Source organism: Calliopsis andreniformis, unplaced genomic scaffold (assembly GCF_051401765.1).
Source record: "Calliopsis andreniformis isolate RMS-2024a unplaced genomic scaffold, iyCalAndr_principal scaffold0022, whole genome shotgun sequence".
Taxonomy (NCBI): domain Eukaryota; kingdom Metazoa; phylum Arthropoda; class Insecta; order Hymenoptera; family Andrenidae; genus Calliopsis; species Calliopsis andreniformis.
This window is the reverse complement of record NW_027480432.1, coordinates 12,128,892-12,143,317: the sequence shown is the minus strand read 5'-3', so window position 1 is coordinate 12,143,317 and position 14,426 is coordinate 12,128,892. Positions and strand designations below refer to the sequence as shown.

The 14,426-nt window shown below is 31.2% G+C and overlaps 1 protein-coding gene across 1 annotated transcript in view; it reads left to right on the top strand.

The window, feature by feature from the left end:
* The window catches only part of LOC143187119 (uncharacterized), a 64,807-nt gene extending 52,662 nt beyond the window's left edge, over positions 1-12,145 (top strand). The window contains exon 2 of the mRNA XM_076391115.1: positions 11,894-12,145. Coding sequence (XP_076247230.1) covers positions 11,894-12,145 — 252 coding nt within the window. The remainder of the gene's footprint in view (positions 1-11,893) is intronic.
* The last annotated feature ends 2,281 nt before the right edge of the window (positions 12,146-14,426 follow it).

Here is a 14,426-nt window from a genome sequence, read left to right as displayed (position 1 = left end):
ACGTTCGTACCTCTTCGAGACCAGGTCACGCATGTATCAGTTTTTCTTTTCTATGAAAATTCCTTTCTGTCGAGGAAGATAGAGAATGAGAACAAGTAGAAGAGCACTGCAAGTTCAGCAAACATCAAAATATCGCTATACTATATTATGACGAATAGAGTTTATAATTTTTAATAAAATTATTCAGTATAGATAGGTTCATATTATTCAACTATTAGCGTTTCTTCAAATTGTTTTATAATTTAAGCAATTACAAACTACCTTACGTTCTAACGCAAATGCATAAAAGAAAACCTGTCTCTTCCAAGGTGCTATTGGATAACGCGTGTAAAAAAGAAATTTTGAAGTATAGCACAGTTCAATATAGTGTCAGTGTAGTATCGATATTAAATTACCTCTAACAAAATGAGATATTGTTATCTATCATTTTGTTGAGCAAAGGGCTCAGTGTAACAGAATTAATTAAAATATGGGAAGGCGATTAAGTTTCAACTCGAAATTAAGATGAAACTTCAGAGGTTGAATGCCGTAAAGAAACGTCAAACGATGAGCCACAATTTATTAAGACTAGTCGAAATGATCGAATGTAAAGGCTTTCTTTTTTGGCGTCGATATGAAACTCGAGCCAGTAGTATAAAAGGATAGATAAAAATCAGATTTGTCGAAAAGTAAAGGGGAGGGCAGAATTTCAGACAACCGTAAACGAGGAAACCCTCGTGCATGTTTTAGGATTAACTGAAGTGAGATCTAATTTGATGGAATCAAAGTCCGAAATTCGACACCCACCTAGCATGTTTAATGGAGATATTAAATTACAGGCACACCTTGATTCGATGTGATAGGCAAAAAAAGGACTCTGAGAGATAAATGGTCAGAAAATTCCAAAGCTGCCGGTTATGTGCTGAATTTTTCAATCTAGAATTCTTTACGAGGTTATTTTGCTCAGTTCATGCATAGAGTCTGACGTATTAAGGCTTGGTATACGCTGTTTTATTACTTATTATACTTTAATATTATTTATTCATATTATAACAATGTGACAAGTGTCCAGGAGATTTGTAACTATGACAAATATAGTTTACCAGATGATATAGGTGAAAATAATTTTTATATGAAAAAATGTACGTAGGCATATTTACTTTTTACGCGATTAAGAACTGTCTCTACGAATAAATTTGTTTAATTTTATTTTCCTCTACTTCTGTTTTTACTTATTTTTATGATAAAAAGAAGCATATGTTCATTTGCAAAATGACTTATTTGTTCTCTCTTCCATGCCTAGTCAATTGAAAAATTCAGTACTGGAAAGAACAGACAACGTACAAACAATATTTAGCAATGTAAACCATTTGAAAATAACTAAAATGTAAAATACACTGCTTTTTAATGATCATGAGTGTTTGCCACCCTATTTTCTAAGGAAATTTTTTTTCAAAATCGTACATTTTTTAACATGTAAAGATATTCGATGCGTACGTAAATTTGAAGTTGGTCCGTGGAAAAAGATTACAGGATTTTATCATAGTGTTCAAGCTGTTAATACTAATAGGACAAATAGAACTAAAATGTGAATAACAATCAACTTACCTCCCAGCAATTAGATTCTAAAAAACTGGGATTAACTTTCGCCGAACGATACGTTTACATTTTTTTTTCAATGTTCGAAGCATTATTAGTGCGAGATTTAAGAGAGCTTTGCATCTTGTTGGCAGAGATAAGTCTTTTTTAAGAATAAAAAAAATACGTATTTTGCAATAAATCATTTTGTATTACATGTAAATTTGTAACAAAAAAATTGATAATTTCTAAATCAAAGGAAGCTCTTAATGGAAATGTTCAAAAAAGGTGACAGTATCCGCAACTTTTTTTTAGGTGTTCTAAAATAAAGGAACGACAAGTATGTGAGCCGAATAGGCTATAAGTGCTAAAAAATTCTAATTAACTATCCTAATTCGATTTATTACAATACTATTACTCATTGGACAGTAACGAAACAAACTTTTGTTGACTAAAGAGAAAACCTTCCATGCGTGTGTGTTGTAAGTAGATAAATTTATTAATAAACATGTAGATTTTGAAAAAGATGTTCCTCATAGTTCTTGAGGAAAAGCTCCTAAATAACACTTTGCTTCACAATTTAGCTAAAAGTACAGAAGGACCTACATGCATTTTAAGTAAAAGTCACCATAAGTACATGAAATTCATAAAGATATATTTAATATAAGAATAACTGTCGTAAAGATGCTAATTAAATATGGTATACTATTATCGTTATATTATATACCTCATTAAAGATATTAGCAGTTAAAACGAAAAACACGGATATTTATCAAACCTTCCGGTCTTGACAATCTAAACTGCTTCTTGTTATCGCGCCCACATAATTGAATACCGAGATCAGAAACTGAGTAGAAATGTACCGACCACACCACTCGAATTCTTTCTATATAAAATGCTTGTTAGTATTCTGTGCGAAATATTTTAATATCAATTATTTGAATTAATTCTAAAGTCAAGTTCAAAGGACAATATTCACCGTATCTTTATTTTAAGAATTTCATAATTCTTTTGAAGGATATTTAATGATTTTTTAAATAATTTTTCATTCTTTTTCAGTACACAATATCATTCTATAATTTACCTATTTCATGATTACAATAGATGTTTATATTATACAAATTAAATTAGAAAATTCATGTAATTCAAAGTGTTGTCGATCGTTGATTCCTTTGTAAACAGACAATTTAACTAGTTCCACTATAATGGTCACCTTATTTGTTTAAAATATACACCTGTTTGACAAGATAACGCTTTGAATTCCCCTTCCATCCTAAACATTTTGAGAAGATTTTAGTTCTACCATAACTCAACTATTTGAATTTAACTATGTAGTTGAATTATTGCAGTAATCGTCATGGCTTGTGATCAACAAAATGCGCGCGCTTACCAATACGATACTTCTACTGTACATCGACCCTGACTGTAGTTCGCTAACATGAACAATAAAAAGCTGTTTAAATCAATAACTTCATTGCCAGTATAGTACAGAGACAATTTGTGACTTAGGTGGAAGAAAAGGGGATGATTTCACACGTGAAATAAAATTGTGTTTAAGCCTTTATTTATTAATTTAAAAAAAATTGACTTAAAATATCTGAGCGAAATTCTGCGACAATCGACTTGGAATGTGGCTATAATAATCATTACTTTTCATAGTTTTATCCCGATGATCATCTTTACGCTGGAAATAGTGTCATTGGAGATTTGTCGAGTTTTAATTTCTGTCTTATTTTCGTGACTAGAGTCACTTCTTCAATTTTCTCCCACCTATAACCATACACCTTACACGCAGGCAAGCAGCATCCGCTGTTACACAGTCAGGTTACAGGAACAGAGTATAATTCTGAGGTTTCCAAAAGCTACACCCTTGTTCTGATATATTTATCTAAGCAATCCTTATTGATCCGACATAAAATGTTATCAACAATTTCTTTTCATAGATAAAAAAGATTCTGTGTCGTATTTTAAATTGAAAAATAAAAAGAAATAATTTTCTTTATTTATCTTAAGAATCTTTATAATTAAATATGTATTATAATTTATGAAACGTAACTTTTTGAATAATGATGATATCTTTTAGTTTTTCAGAAAATATTACTTATGATCAAGGTACTAGGTAGTAAACGCAACGTATTTTGAACATATTATTCGTTAAAATTTTTGAGCTAGACAGAATGTGCTATTCATAACTTTAAACTTCACCAGTGGGTTCCGTAGATGAAAGTAAGGCTCAAATGTCATGTAAGGAAAACGCGATGTAAACGCAGTATTCACGTTTTCATTTCAGTACTAATTTCTTTTTATTTGATGTTAATTATTGCAATTTTATTCAATTTGCGTAGATACTTCCTTATAATAAACCTTTACATCCACTACACAAGCATACCCTATATCATAGGTTCTCCAAATGAACGATACCACCCTCCTGGAGTTGCTGGAACGGTCTAAAAGTATCGTAGTCGTCTTTGAGTGTAGTTGGGGGTTGTTGAATAAAACAGGTGAATACAGTAAAGGGGTCATCTTATTTATCACGTCTTCCTTTACTATGTCGTAGGACGTAGGTATAAATGTAGATATGTAAGCGAACGCAAATTTGTCATTGCATCTTTCTGTTTGTCTGAAAGTAGATTTTTAAAATGGGGGTGGGAGAGAGGGGTCTGAGTAATTTTTTTTGAAAAGCGAGCGTTATGTCAAATAACTTTGAGAATCTCTGCCCTATATCAGCGGATAACATTAGATACATATTTGGTTTTGCTCTGTATTGAACAAGAAAAAAAATGGTATTAAAGTGCGGCTCCGCTAAGGCAACAACGGGCAACATTTCGTCCTTTCTTGTAGATGCATGTTCCAAAAAGTTTCTAACCAACTGTAACTTATGGAAACTTTTTGTCCAGGAGCAACACAGTCCAAAGAACATTTGGATTTTGTAAGTCACATGTGTTGCCTACAGCAAGTTATCCACATATATACGTATAAGCTGCGTTTGTTGCAGCGACTATAAAATCGGGTGGAAAAACGTACATACTAAAGAAATATTTATTTGTGTTCAGAATAGAAACAAGCAACAAGTGGCGACATTGTCACCAATAACAGAAACATAAAGAAATTCTTGCAATAAGTGGCAACTTTTTCAAGAAACACGAAACAGCAACAAAATATTGCTCATTATTACCTCAGTAGAGGCGTACTTTATAGTACCTTTTATGTTTCATACTTTTCTTATAACTTATTGGTGACGTTTTTATGGACTTTCCATAATATTACAGGACACTTTAGATATTTTAGAACAGACTAGCGAACTTTTATATTCAATATGTTCTGTTAGTTTAATATAATATAATTTCTATCGGAAACTTTCACAGAGTGTTTCCTCTATAATTTAGTGTAACATCTTTCGTCTGTTTTCTGTATTGTAAGTACCATTTTCCGTTGATCGAAAACCAGCGAAGCAACTTTGTAGGCCTTATCGTATGACAACTACGTATCTACATAGATAGGCATTCTGTTTCAAAGGAAAAGCCAATACAAACATTCACAGTTAAACACAATGACGCTCTTTATTCTCGGTTCAACATTGTGCTCGATTTGATCGCGGCAAGAATGCTTACACTTCTTCTATGTAGGGGGCGGTACCCTGTAACAGTGTATGGGTTTATCCATATGTTTCTTCTTTATAACCAGTCTACATATCGCACATGTATTTCAAAAGTGAGACAATTCAAAAATGTACGTTTTGCAGGAGAAGCAAAAAATTATTTATGAGTTTAAGAGAAAATTATTTAATGAATACATAATGTTGATATAAAAAGTAGTTTTATTTAATGAAAGTTGTGTTACTTGAATAATTAATTTAATAAAGTTAATGTCTAAAAAATAGTTGTATTAAATGATTTCCTTGTTATTTAAATAATTTGTAATTTATATTTGAAGAGTTCTTTGAATAAATTCTATAATTTTAATGTTTGACTAGTAAATTTTTTATAATGAGTAGAGGTGCATGTATCAAACTGATTTATAGCTGGAATTAAAAAATCATGTTTTTTGAGTTGTGTCACTTTTGTAGTACAGCTGCGATATGTGAAGTATATACTACACATATAATTGAGTTTTTGAACGCAACTTTTTGGGTACATATTATATATTCTATAGATTAATTTGAAAAATTGATTGCAATATTAGAAAATATTCTATTACAGCAATCAGTTTTCTATGTATCATAATTAATTTTAATTAATTGTATTCATTTTCCCTTTCTTAATAGGATTAGAAGGGAACAATTATTTAGATGCCATTAAATAATTATTTTTTCATTCATAGTTGAATTTATATATGCCGTTGCGGGTAGCAAGGGCGAACTCGACAATTTCACGAATACTTTTATTTTATTCGCTCTGTTGAAAAATAAATAAATAGCATTTTTCTCAAAACTAGGATTTGTTGAGTTCATCTCTACTACCCGCACACCTTATGTGAGTTGAAATGTTAGGTATTTTCTTCTTGCAATTTCAGTTTAGCACAACTATTTCACTACAGTTTCATCAAACTATATTGACATATTAATAAACCTAGTATTTATTTAAGTGTTATACGTACCTACATATATAGTGAAACATTTGATTTGTCTGTATAAATACAGGCTTAATGTTCTGTCATATGGATACACATAATTAAAGAGTTTGAATTTTATGGTGATCCTTTTCTTTGCGGTAGCTACATAGTATCTGAAGGAGGGTTCTTGATTTCCAGCAACAAATGTGTGTGGGAACGATAACTTGTGAAATATTTGGGTACAGTCTGTTGCGACATCGTGTTTCCGGTGTGTATGTGTAGTACAATGTAGCTCTAACCTCCAACCAGCTGCGCTATATTGTGAGGGGAAAGCACATTGGTTAGAACCCTATAATTATTTTTCTACATTTTAGAACTCGGATGCCTTAGACGCGGCGGCACAAGTCCATATATTTCAAAAGTCCGTTCAGTTGGGAAACTACGTTTTTTGTGTTGGGTATCTTCTTTCTTGCGTTGAAGTCTCCATCTTGAAATCTACATTTATGACGCCGTTTGCGAGAATTCATGAATAAATAAATCATTCAAAGGATTAATAATAATGCAGAATAATTAAAACTATTTTTTGTTTGAAATGTTTGCAGTTACCATTAATCATTAAAATTACATTTTATAGAATAGTTGTAAATTAATACGATCGAATTCTTTTCACGTGGTAATATCACATTTGTATACGGGAGTGGTCTTATTGTAATTTAAATAGTGATATTAATTCTTGTAAAGCACTAATATTATGTCTATCGATCATCTCCATCATTGCGAAACCGTTTTTTCGTCAGCAATGTTTTTGAATTAAAGAAAATGGTAGAAAATTGTATTTTTAAAAGTACTAAAATGTACTTTTTAAAAGAAATGTATCTTTTACTTTTCAAAACCTTTTAAAAAGTATATCTGTTTGAACTACTTCTTTTAAAAATTTTGGAGAAAAGTATTAATTATTACAATCATAATAGGAACAAGCGTGAGTGGTCTACAAAAATTTGTTGAAAATGGGCGGATATGTAACTTTAATCGCAAGTTTTGAAATGAGAAATCATACCATTTTCTTAACTATGAGACAGTAACTTCCATTACATGTACAAATTAAAAACAAATGTTATCAAATGATAGAACTTTAAAGGAAAGTTGTCTAAAGAAATGTGAAAAAATTAGTAAGTATGTGTTTTACAATTATGTAAGAACTAATTATTCAATTAAAAATTTTGTACGTACAACTACTGTTCAGAATTTGAAGTGAACCGACTAAAAATTAACTGAATCATTGATCTGTTCAGTTTGAAAAACATGATTTCAAGAAAAATGCGTTTAACGTTTCAAGCGACCATTTACGAGCATTACGCTACATCTAACAAAACTGTATCTTATTGCTAATCATTTTTACGAATTTTACTTTAATATTTTGAGGGATCATTTTTAGAACCTTAAACATTGAAAACAGCTGAAATAAAATTTTTAATTCTTTTTACAGCCCGTCCTAGTCGTTCCCTCCCTTAATTCAAAATTTGGTAATATCTTTTTAAAAAATATCTTCAAAATTTAAGATTTTGTTATTTTAAACGAAAGTGCTAATATTCCACTTAGTTCGAAGGTATCGAAAATTATTTATTTTGGAAAGGAAACCGAGTAGCGTAAGTGATTCTTTCGCAGCTCAATATAACAAATAATGCATCACACCCTTATATCAGGACCGTATTGACCTATCTCGCTAAATGGGTTTTTCCAAGAACTTGGGTCTCATTGCTGTAATAGCTACGTGCAGTTGAATTTTCATGTATAGTTAATTTTGCGTGGAAAGGTGAAATGGACCAGTACATTTGCGCTCCACAAATGGCCTTCAAAGTTACTCGAAAGGGACGAAATTTACGACTAAATGTGAATGGAGACACGCATATGCACACTACACTGAGAAAAGTTTTTACTTTTCATGCAAATTTATTGATTCTTTCAATATATTACTCGCATACGTGCATGGGCCCGACGTGTGCAGCTGCATTCGGGTGCGCGGCTTAACCTTGTGGACGACAATTCCTTCGGGGTTGGTTGTAACAATAGACCTATTTCAATGGTTCACGATCTTGTCCGCGCTGTGCAACTCCATCAGTGAAATCCTACGCTACAACTAAATCAGTGAGCTGAAAAAGAGTACAAATCCAAAAACCACATTTTCAGATATTTTATGCCAACATGTACTGTGTGTTTTAAATATTTGAATTTCATAGCTAGAGTGTATTAAGTCTACGTGCTTTTTGTGTGACTTAATACACTTTGGTTCTGGGGATTAGATATAGTTTTGAAATTATTGAAAAATGACTAATTTTGGATTTGTATTATTCTTCAACTTTTCGATACAGTTAATATCCAAAAACTAAGCAAAGTCGGTAATGCATCATATTATTCATATTCTGTACAGAATAAAAACAGCTTAATAACTCTTTTATTCTAATTTGTAGCTGTCACAGAAAAGTTTATTGCACAAAAAATGGACAATTATTCTGTTTAAGAAGAAAAAATTGAAATCTGTATCTGTTGTATCTGTATGAAAAATCATGTTTAAACGCATGATAGAAAATTTGTAATAATCTGTAAAATAATTTACTCAGTACTGTATATTAGCTGCTGAAAATAATATTATAATTGATTATTAAAATTAAGAAACAATTCCAATGAATATATATCAACAAATAAATAACAATTTTTGTTGTAGTAGTTACGTTTCTATAAATATTTTCAGAAATGAATATGTACACTTTTGTTTATGTAATATTTACAATTAAGCTTTGTTGAGATAAGTGCCAATGTTTTTTAATATAAGTTGATGAACAAACAGAATTATGCAAAGTAGTTTTTAGATTAGCTATAGTATTTGGATAGAATCAGATTTAAAATATTTTCCGAAGTATTTGCTTTTGATTTGTATTTTGTATCACTTACAGTATTATCATCTTAATTTAGACTGATAACATTGGTTATGTTTTTCGAAAATAATCAAAAGATTCGCGAGTTTACCAATTGTGTGGCAGAAAATACATTGGATGATGTAAGCGTTGTAAGGTGTTACTACTGACAAAATTACAAACTTTTTATTACATTTATTATTGTAAAAAGTATTTATCGATCCAGGTGCAATACCAGAGAAAATAATATGCTTCCACGAGGTATACGAAGAGTAAAAATCGTCCAATGTGTTTTTCTGTCGCGTTTCAAATGCTCTGGAGTATCCTTACCATTTTTCTGCCATTCTCAACGTTACCGACTCAGCCTAAAATAAAATTACAGAGTTACAAGTGGTAGGAATTGAAATTACTTATTTCCGCGAAAATTTGAAATATAAAAAGCTGTAAATCCTAATTATACGTTGTCATTGGATGTCGTACAGTGACAAAACTTATTTGACTATTCGACACGACAGTACACAAACAAATAATATTTATATGTGTGGTGCCCTAAATACCATTATATTCGTGTGATTCATTATTCATAGAATGTTGGTCGGTTTATGTTGCAACGATTTTGACGTTGTACGACATTCAATTAGGACAAAGCAATGAGTGGTTTACACAATTCTATACATTACCTGTACGAAGGAAGTCATGTCGTAATTCTAAGCATGACAACAATTATGTTCTTGGCTATAAGTAGCAGAAAGTTTAAGAGATAATTCTGCACATTAAAATAGGATGAAAATCAACAATAATGGAATTGCAACTTGACCTTTGTTTCTTCATTATAAGCGTTTAAAAATTGGTAAATTATTCCTGAAAGTCGGCAAATCAGATGACATCACTGCGAACACAAAGCTCATGGCAGCGATTTTTTATACATTTATGGCAACTTTCAGTATGTAAAAAAAGGACAGTATTCACATAATAATCAAAAACATACAAAATATCAGAAGTTAAACATGCTTTATAATGTTTGAAGAACGAAATAAGTCATTTAGTTTGGACATGTGTAATTGTGTTTATAAAAATAGGAATTTTGCATAAACATCCACAGTCTACTAATAATAAAATTAACAAACGAAGGTTCAAATATGATTTTGTTATTCTTGATTTTCGTCTTATTTAGACGTCTAGAATCATCCCTTTTAAATTCAACTTAGACTTGAACAATATTACCGATTTTCTTTTCTTTTATGTGAGGCTAAATTTAGATCATGAAAGTAAAAAGTGCTTTGTACATACACCTGAATACTTTGCGAAAAGCAAACTTTTAATTGAAACGAGATAAGGTGTAGCGTGAGAACACACAATTCAATTTTTCTACCGAAAGGTGTCGATTGTCTGTTTCAATTCTTCCCAGAGACAAATCATATATCTACAAACAGTACAACGCTATAATTTCTTTGCCAACTAACCCTTCTGCAACGATTAGTTCTTCAATTGGCCGTTATTTGTGAGCAGATGACGCTAAAGACTTTCTCGAATTTCTAAGCCGGTACTGCAGTTGCCTGCAGACACGAAATCCCATATGGTATAAGATCTATTTGTATACTCATCCATGATAACGACGATGCTCTAAAGAACTATCTTACCATTTTCGTATCACAGTCCATATTATCGGTTCAGTTCGTAATAAGATTACAGCATTTCAAGTTGCAGGAATTCAAATGAATTATTTCTGGATAATTAATTAATGTACCGTAGATGAGACTACAAGATAATCATGAAATTATAGGATACATATAACAGTCTATGGATCTTCGTGACTTACATACGGAAATACCGACTGGTTTATTTAAGAACTACTGGTTTTTGAACGTTTGCTTTTGTCGACCAGTAGGTGTAGGAAACGCGTTGTGTTTTCATCACTGACGCTTTTGAAACCAGAAAATATTTCTACCTTATTACCAAATACGTAAGGTGTTTCATGTAACACTATCTGCTTTACACTTCTCTGTTATTTCAAATAATAAGTGAAAATAGCATTTACAAAAGATCTATTATTATAAGAAACGTAGCGAAGACTAGTAATAGTTTTTCTAAGATAGATGTTGATTTTTGTAAGTTTCGTATGGTAAAATTCAATAGAATAATGAATTCTGAGTATAAAAGTATTAAGGTATATTTATTTTGAAACTTATCGTTACTATGATCATTGGGGTAATTTAAGTGCGACATTTGTTTGACCTCACAACCAGTTTAAAAATTTAACAGTTCATGAGAATGTATAAATAATGTATGGTCATACTACTAATACAACGTTATGGTAGTGTTTGAATATTTTGTGTTTTTGTCGTTAACAAATATTAATTCGAATAGTCTACTCAGTAAGAAGTCATTAAGATTTTCTGTAATATCTCGTGGATTTTGCCTTTAAATTGGTTTTAATAATCCCTCTAACTCTTTTATACTGAGGTACGCGTTATTAATCGTCTTTATAAACTCTCTTTTAAACTATTCCCAAAAATGCTCAATAATGGTGATATAACAGGCTGATCTAACATTGTCACAATACTTTTAAGAAAATAGTTTTTTTTACTGTTGTTGCTGTGTGTATTGCCGCGTTATTTTGTTAAAAAATTCATTCTTTTGTTCTCCACTACGCTACACTAAACTTTTAAAAAATGTGAAGAAAAATACTTCAGTTCTAATCCATGTAAACAAAAGGCTCTTTAAAATAGTTTATAAAAAATATATAAAGTATACAATAATAATGATAATAATATATTGAAGCATTTGCAGAAAAAATAAATAATTTTGAATATTACTTATAATATACTATGTGATCTCAATTTAAACAATCTCTTTTTGCTTTCTTTTTCTAGGCTAGTCGTACACTTGCACCCTGGGAACACTTGCTACCATGTCCAAAGTGTTCATTCCCTTGTCACATTGATGGTGAGAAAAATGTGGGAAAATGTTCGAGGCAGGGTTGCTCGATAGAATTTTGTACCTCGTGTTCGTCCAGGCTTCACACTGGTCCTTGCAAAACACCTCTATTGGCCACACCGACTAAAAGGAATAAACGTCTGGTCGTTGGCTCGAGACAAAGCAAGCGGAACCTCAGGAGATTATAACGGATCATATCTGAAGAAATGTTAGTCGTTGAAGAAATTGTATTAGAAAAGCTTTCGTTTTTAATGTGTCGTCTTTTATAGAAACAATTAAATTATTACCTAGCGAAAAGTTTTTCATGTATAAATTGTGTCACATTTGTACGGTTTGGGACTTAAGTTAAAACATAAGTAGTCGATGTTTCTATAAATTCAAAGGATTTGAGATTTTAATGGGCTGATGGATTTAACGAAAATTGTTGAAGATGTAAAACATAATGAAAGTCAAGTATACCATTATAATTTCATATCTGCTTATGACTACTGGATGTTGCGTTTCGGAATGAGAGAGAAACTGAATTCCGAAATAATTGGTAGTTCGAATGAAACATTTTTTGTAAGTCACGCAATAATATCAATTTGTTCATGCAAACAAATCAAAGATAAGATCTTTGAGACGAAGAGAAAACGCGTTGAAATCTTGGTTGCCCGCTGCTGTGTTATCTTTTATGGGATCCTGCGCATGATCAGTAATATTGTCAACTATATTCAGAGTCATATCATTATTTTCGATACATAAGTTAACCATTGCTGAGAATCTTACTGAACATGTACAGGGCCCTTAGCTGATAGCTATACATCGCGATAAACATATACAAACATTGTTAATTTAGCATCGAATGAAAGCAGGTTTATCAAATATTAAAAATACATCCATTATATATTTTCGTTTAGCTTCAAGTTCAGAAGTCGTCGTGTTACGAAGGAAGTGGTTTCCTCTAAGCCATACATTTGTAACACGAAAGGGAAATTCACTTAATTGTACGATTGACAGTAATTTGAAATATCTTTACTCCTCTCGCCATTAAATTTCATAAACGAGTTGCCGCAACTGAGATTCGAGATGTTTTCGATGACCAAATAAGATGAAGGAAAGGGAGATAACCGAAGATCATTACTTAAAACATTACGAATAAAAGGAAAAGAAAGATCAAGAGATCGGGAGAGGGAGAGTAACTTATTTATTTCTGTGCTACGTAAAGTTTTCATGTATTGAATTTCTATATTTATTGTGTAGTTAACAACTTCATCATTTTAACTGCTTGGTAAATCTCTTTATTGATTTTAAACATATAATATGTCATACATTTGGTTCATTTCAATATAACTATAAGATAATGTATTGCATGCACGTATGCATTTAGTGTGGTCAGTGCAGTCAGAATTACTTAAACCGAAAGTAAGTCTATTCTATGCATCGTAATAGTTTCAATGTCTTTTTTAAAAGGAACAATTTTACCGAAAATTATTGAAATGTATTTGCTTGGTTTACTATGTTCATTATAAATTATTTCATATGTGTATGTTGTCTGTGTTTCTTCTCTATGCTCTCGGTACACACACACACACACACATACTCTCTCTCTCTCTCTCTAGGTCTTCATAAAGAACAAAGAAAATGTTTTATCTCGTGTGTATATATTTCTCCTAGTCTCAAAAAATACGAGATCAAAAAAGAATCATCACGACTCACGTAAAGAGTCGTTTGGAAAGTATTATTGAAGTAGTATGTATAATTGTAGAATAAGGTAAAAGGAAGAAAGTATGGGTGGACAGAGAAACATTGTGTAGGTATTCTAATGCCAGAAAGTAGAGGATAAGAGAAGTACCGGAAAATGGAGGCAAGAGAGGTAATAATGACGAAAACTTTTATATGGAAAGAAGAACTCGATATTTCCACACGTTTGAATTAATAATTTTCAATACAGTTAATTCGTTTTAATTTCATTTCATTTTTGATGGATTGTCTAGAACTTGGACATTTCTTCTTTCAAAGTTTTTGCCAATATTACGCTTAAAATGTTGAAGCACGATCCGGTACAGTCTTCGTGCCATTATGTAACTTATACGCCATAAAGATTGTTGCCATCACGTATTTCGTTCTAATACTAACACAAAGAGAAAGAAAGATAGAACAACGAACTCTCTTTCTTTTTTATTGCCATTCTTTTTGAAAGCCACAATATTATTTCTTATATTGTTTTTAGTGTTTCGTATGTAATTTTATTTGAATATTCGTTTTAAAGTTTCAATGGAACGGCAGTTTCTTTTCTGTCTCATCGTTCGCATTCGAACGTCATGTTTTTGTACCGGTGTATAACGAATCGCAAAAGACTGTGTGTAAATAACCAGCGTATAGTAATATATGTATTTTTATTTGGTACGTGTTTCGTGATTGATATTTAATCAAATTTCGACAGTCGTCATTTTAGTTTTCCTTTCATTTCGTATTTAAACAAATTTT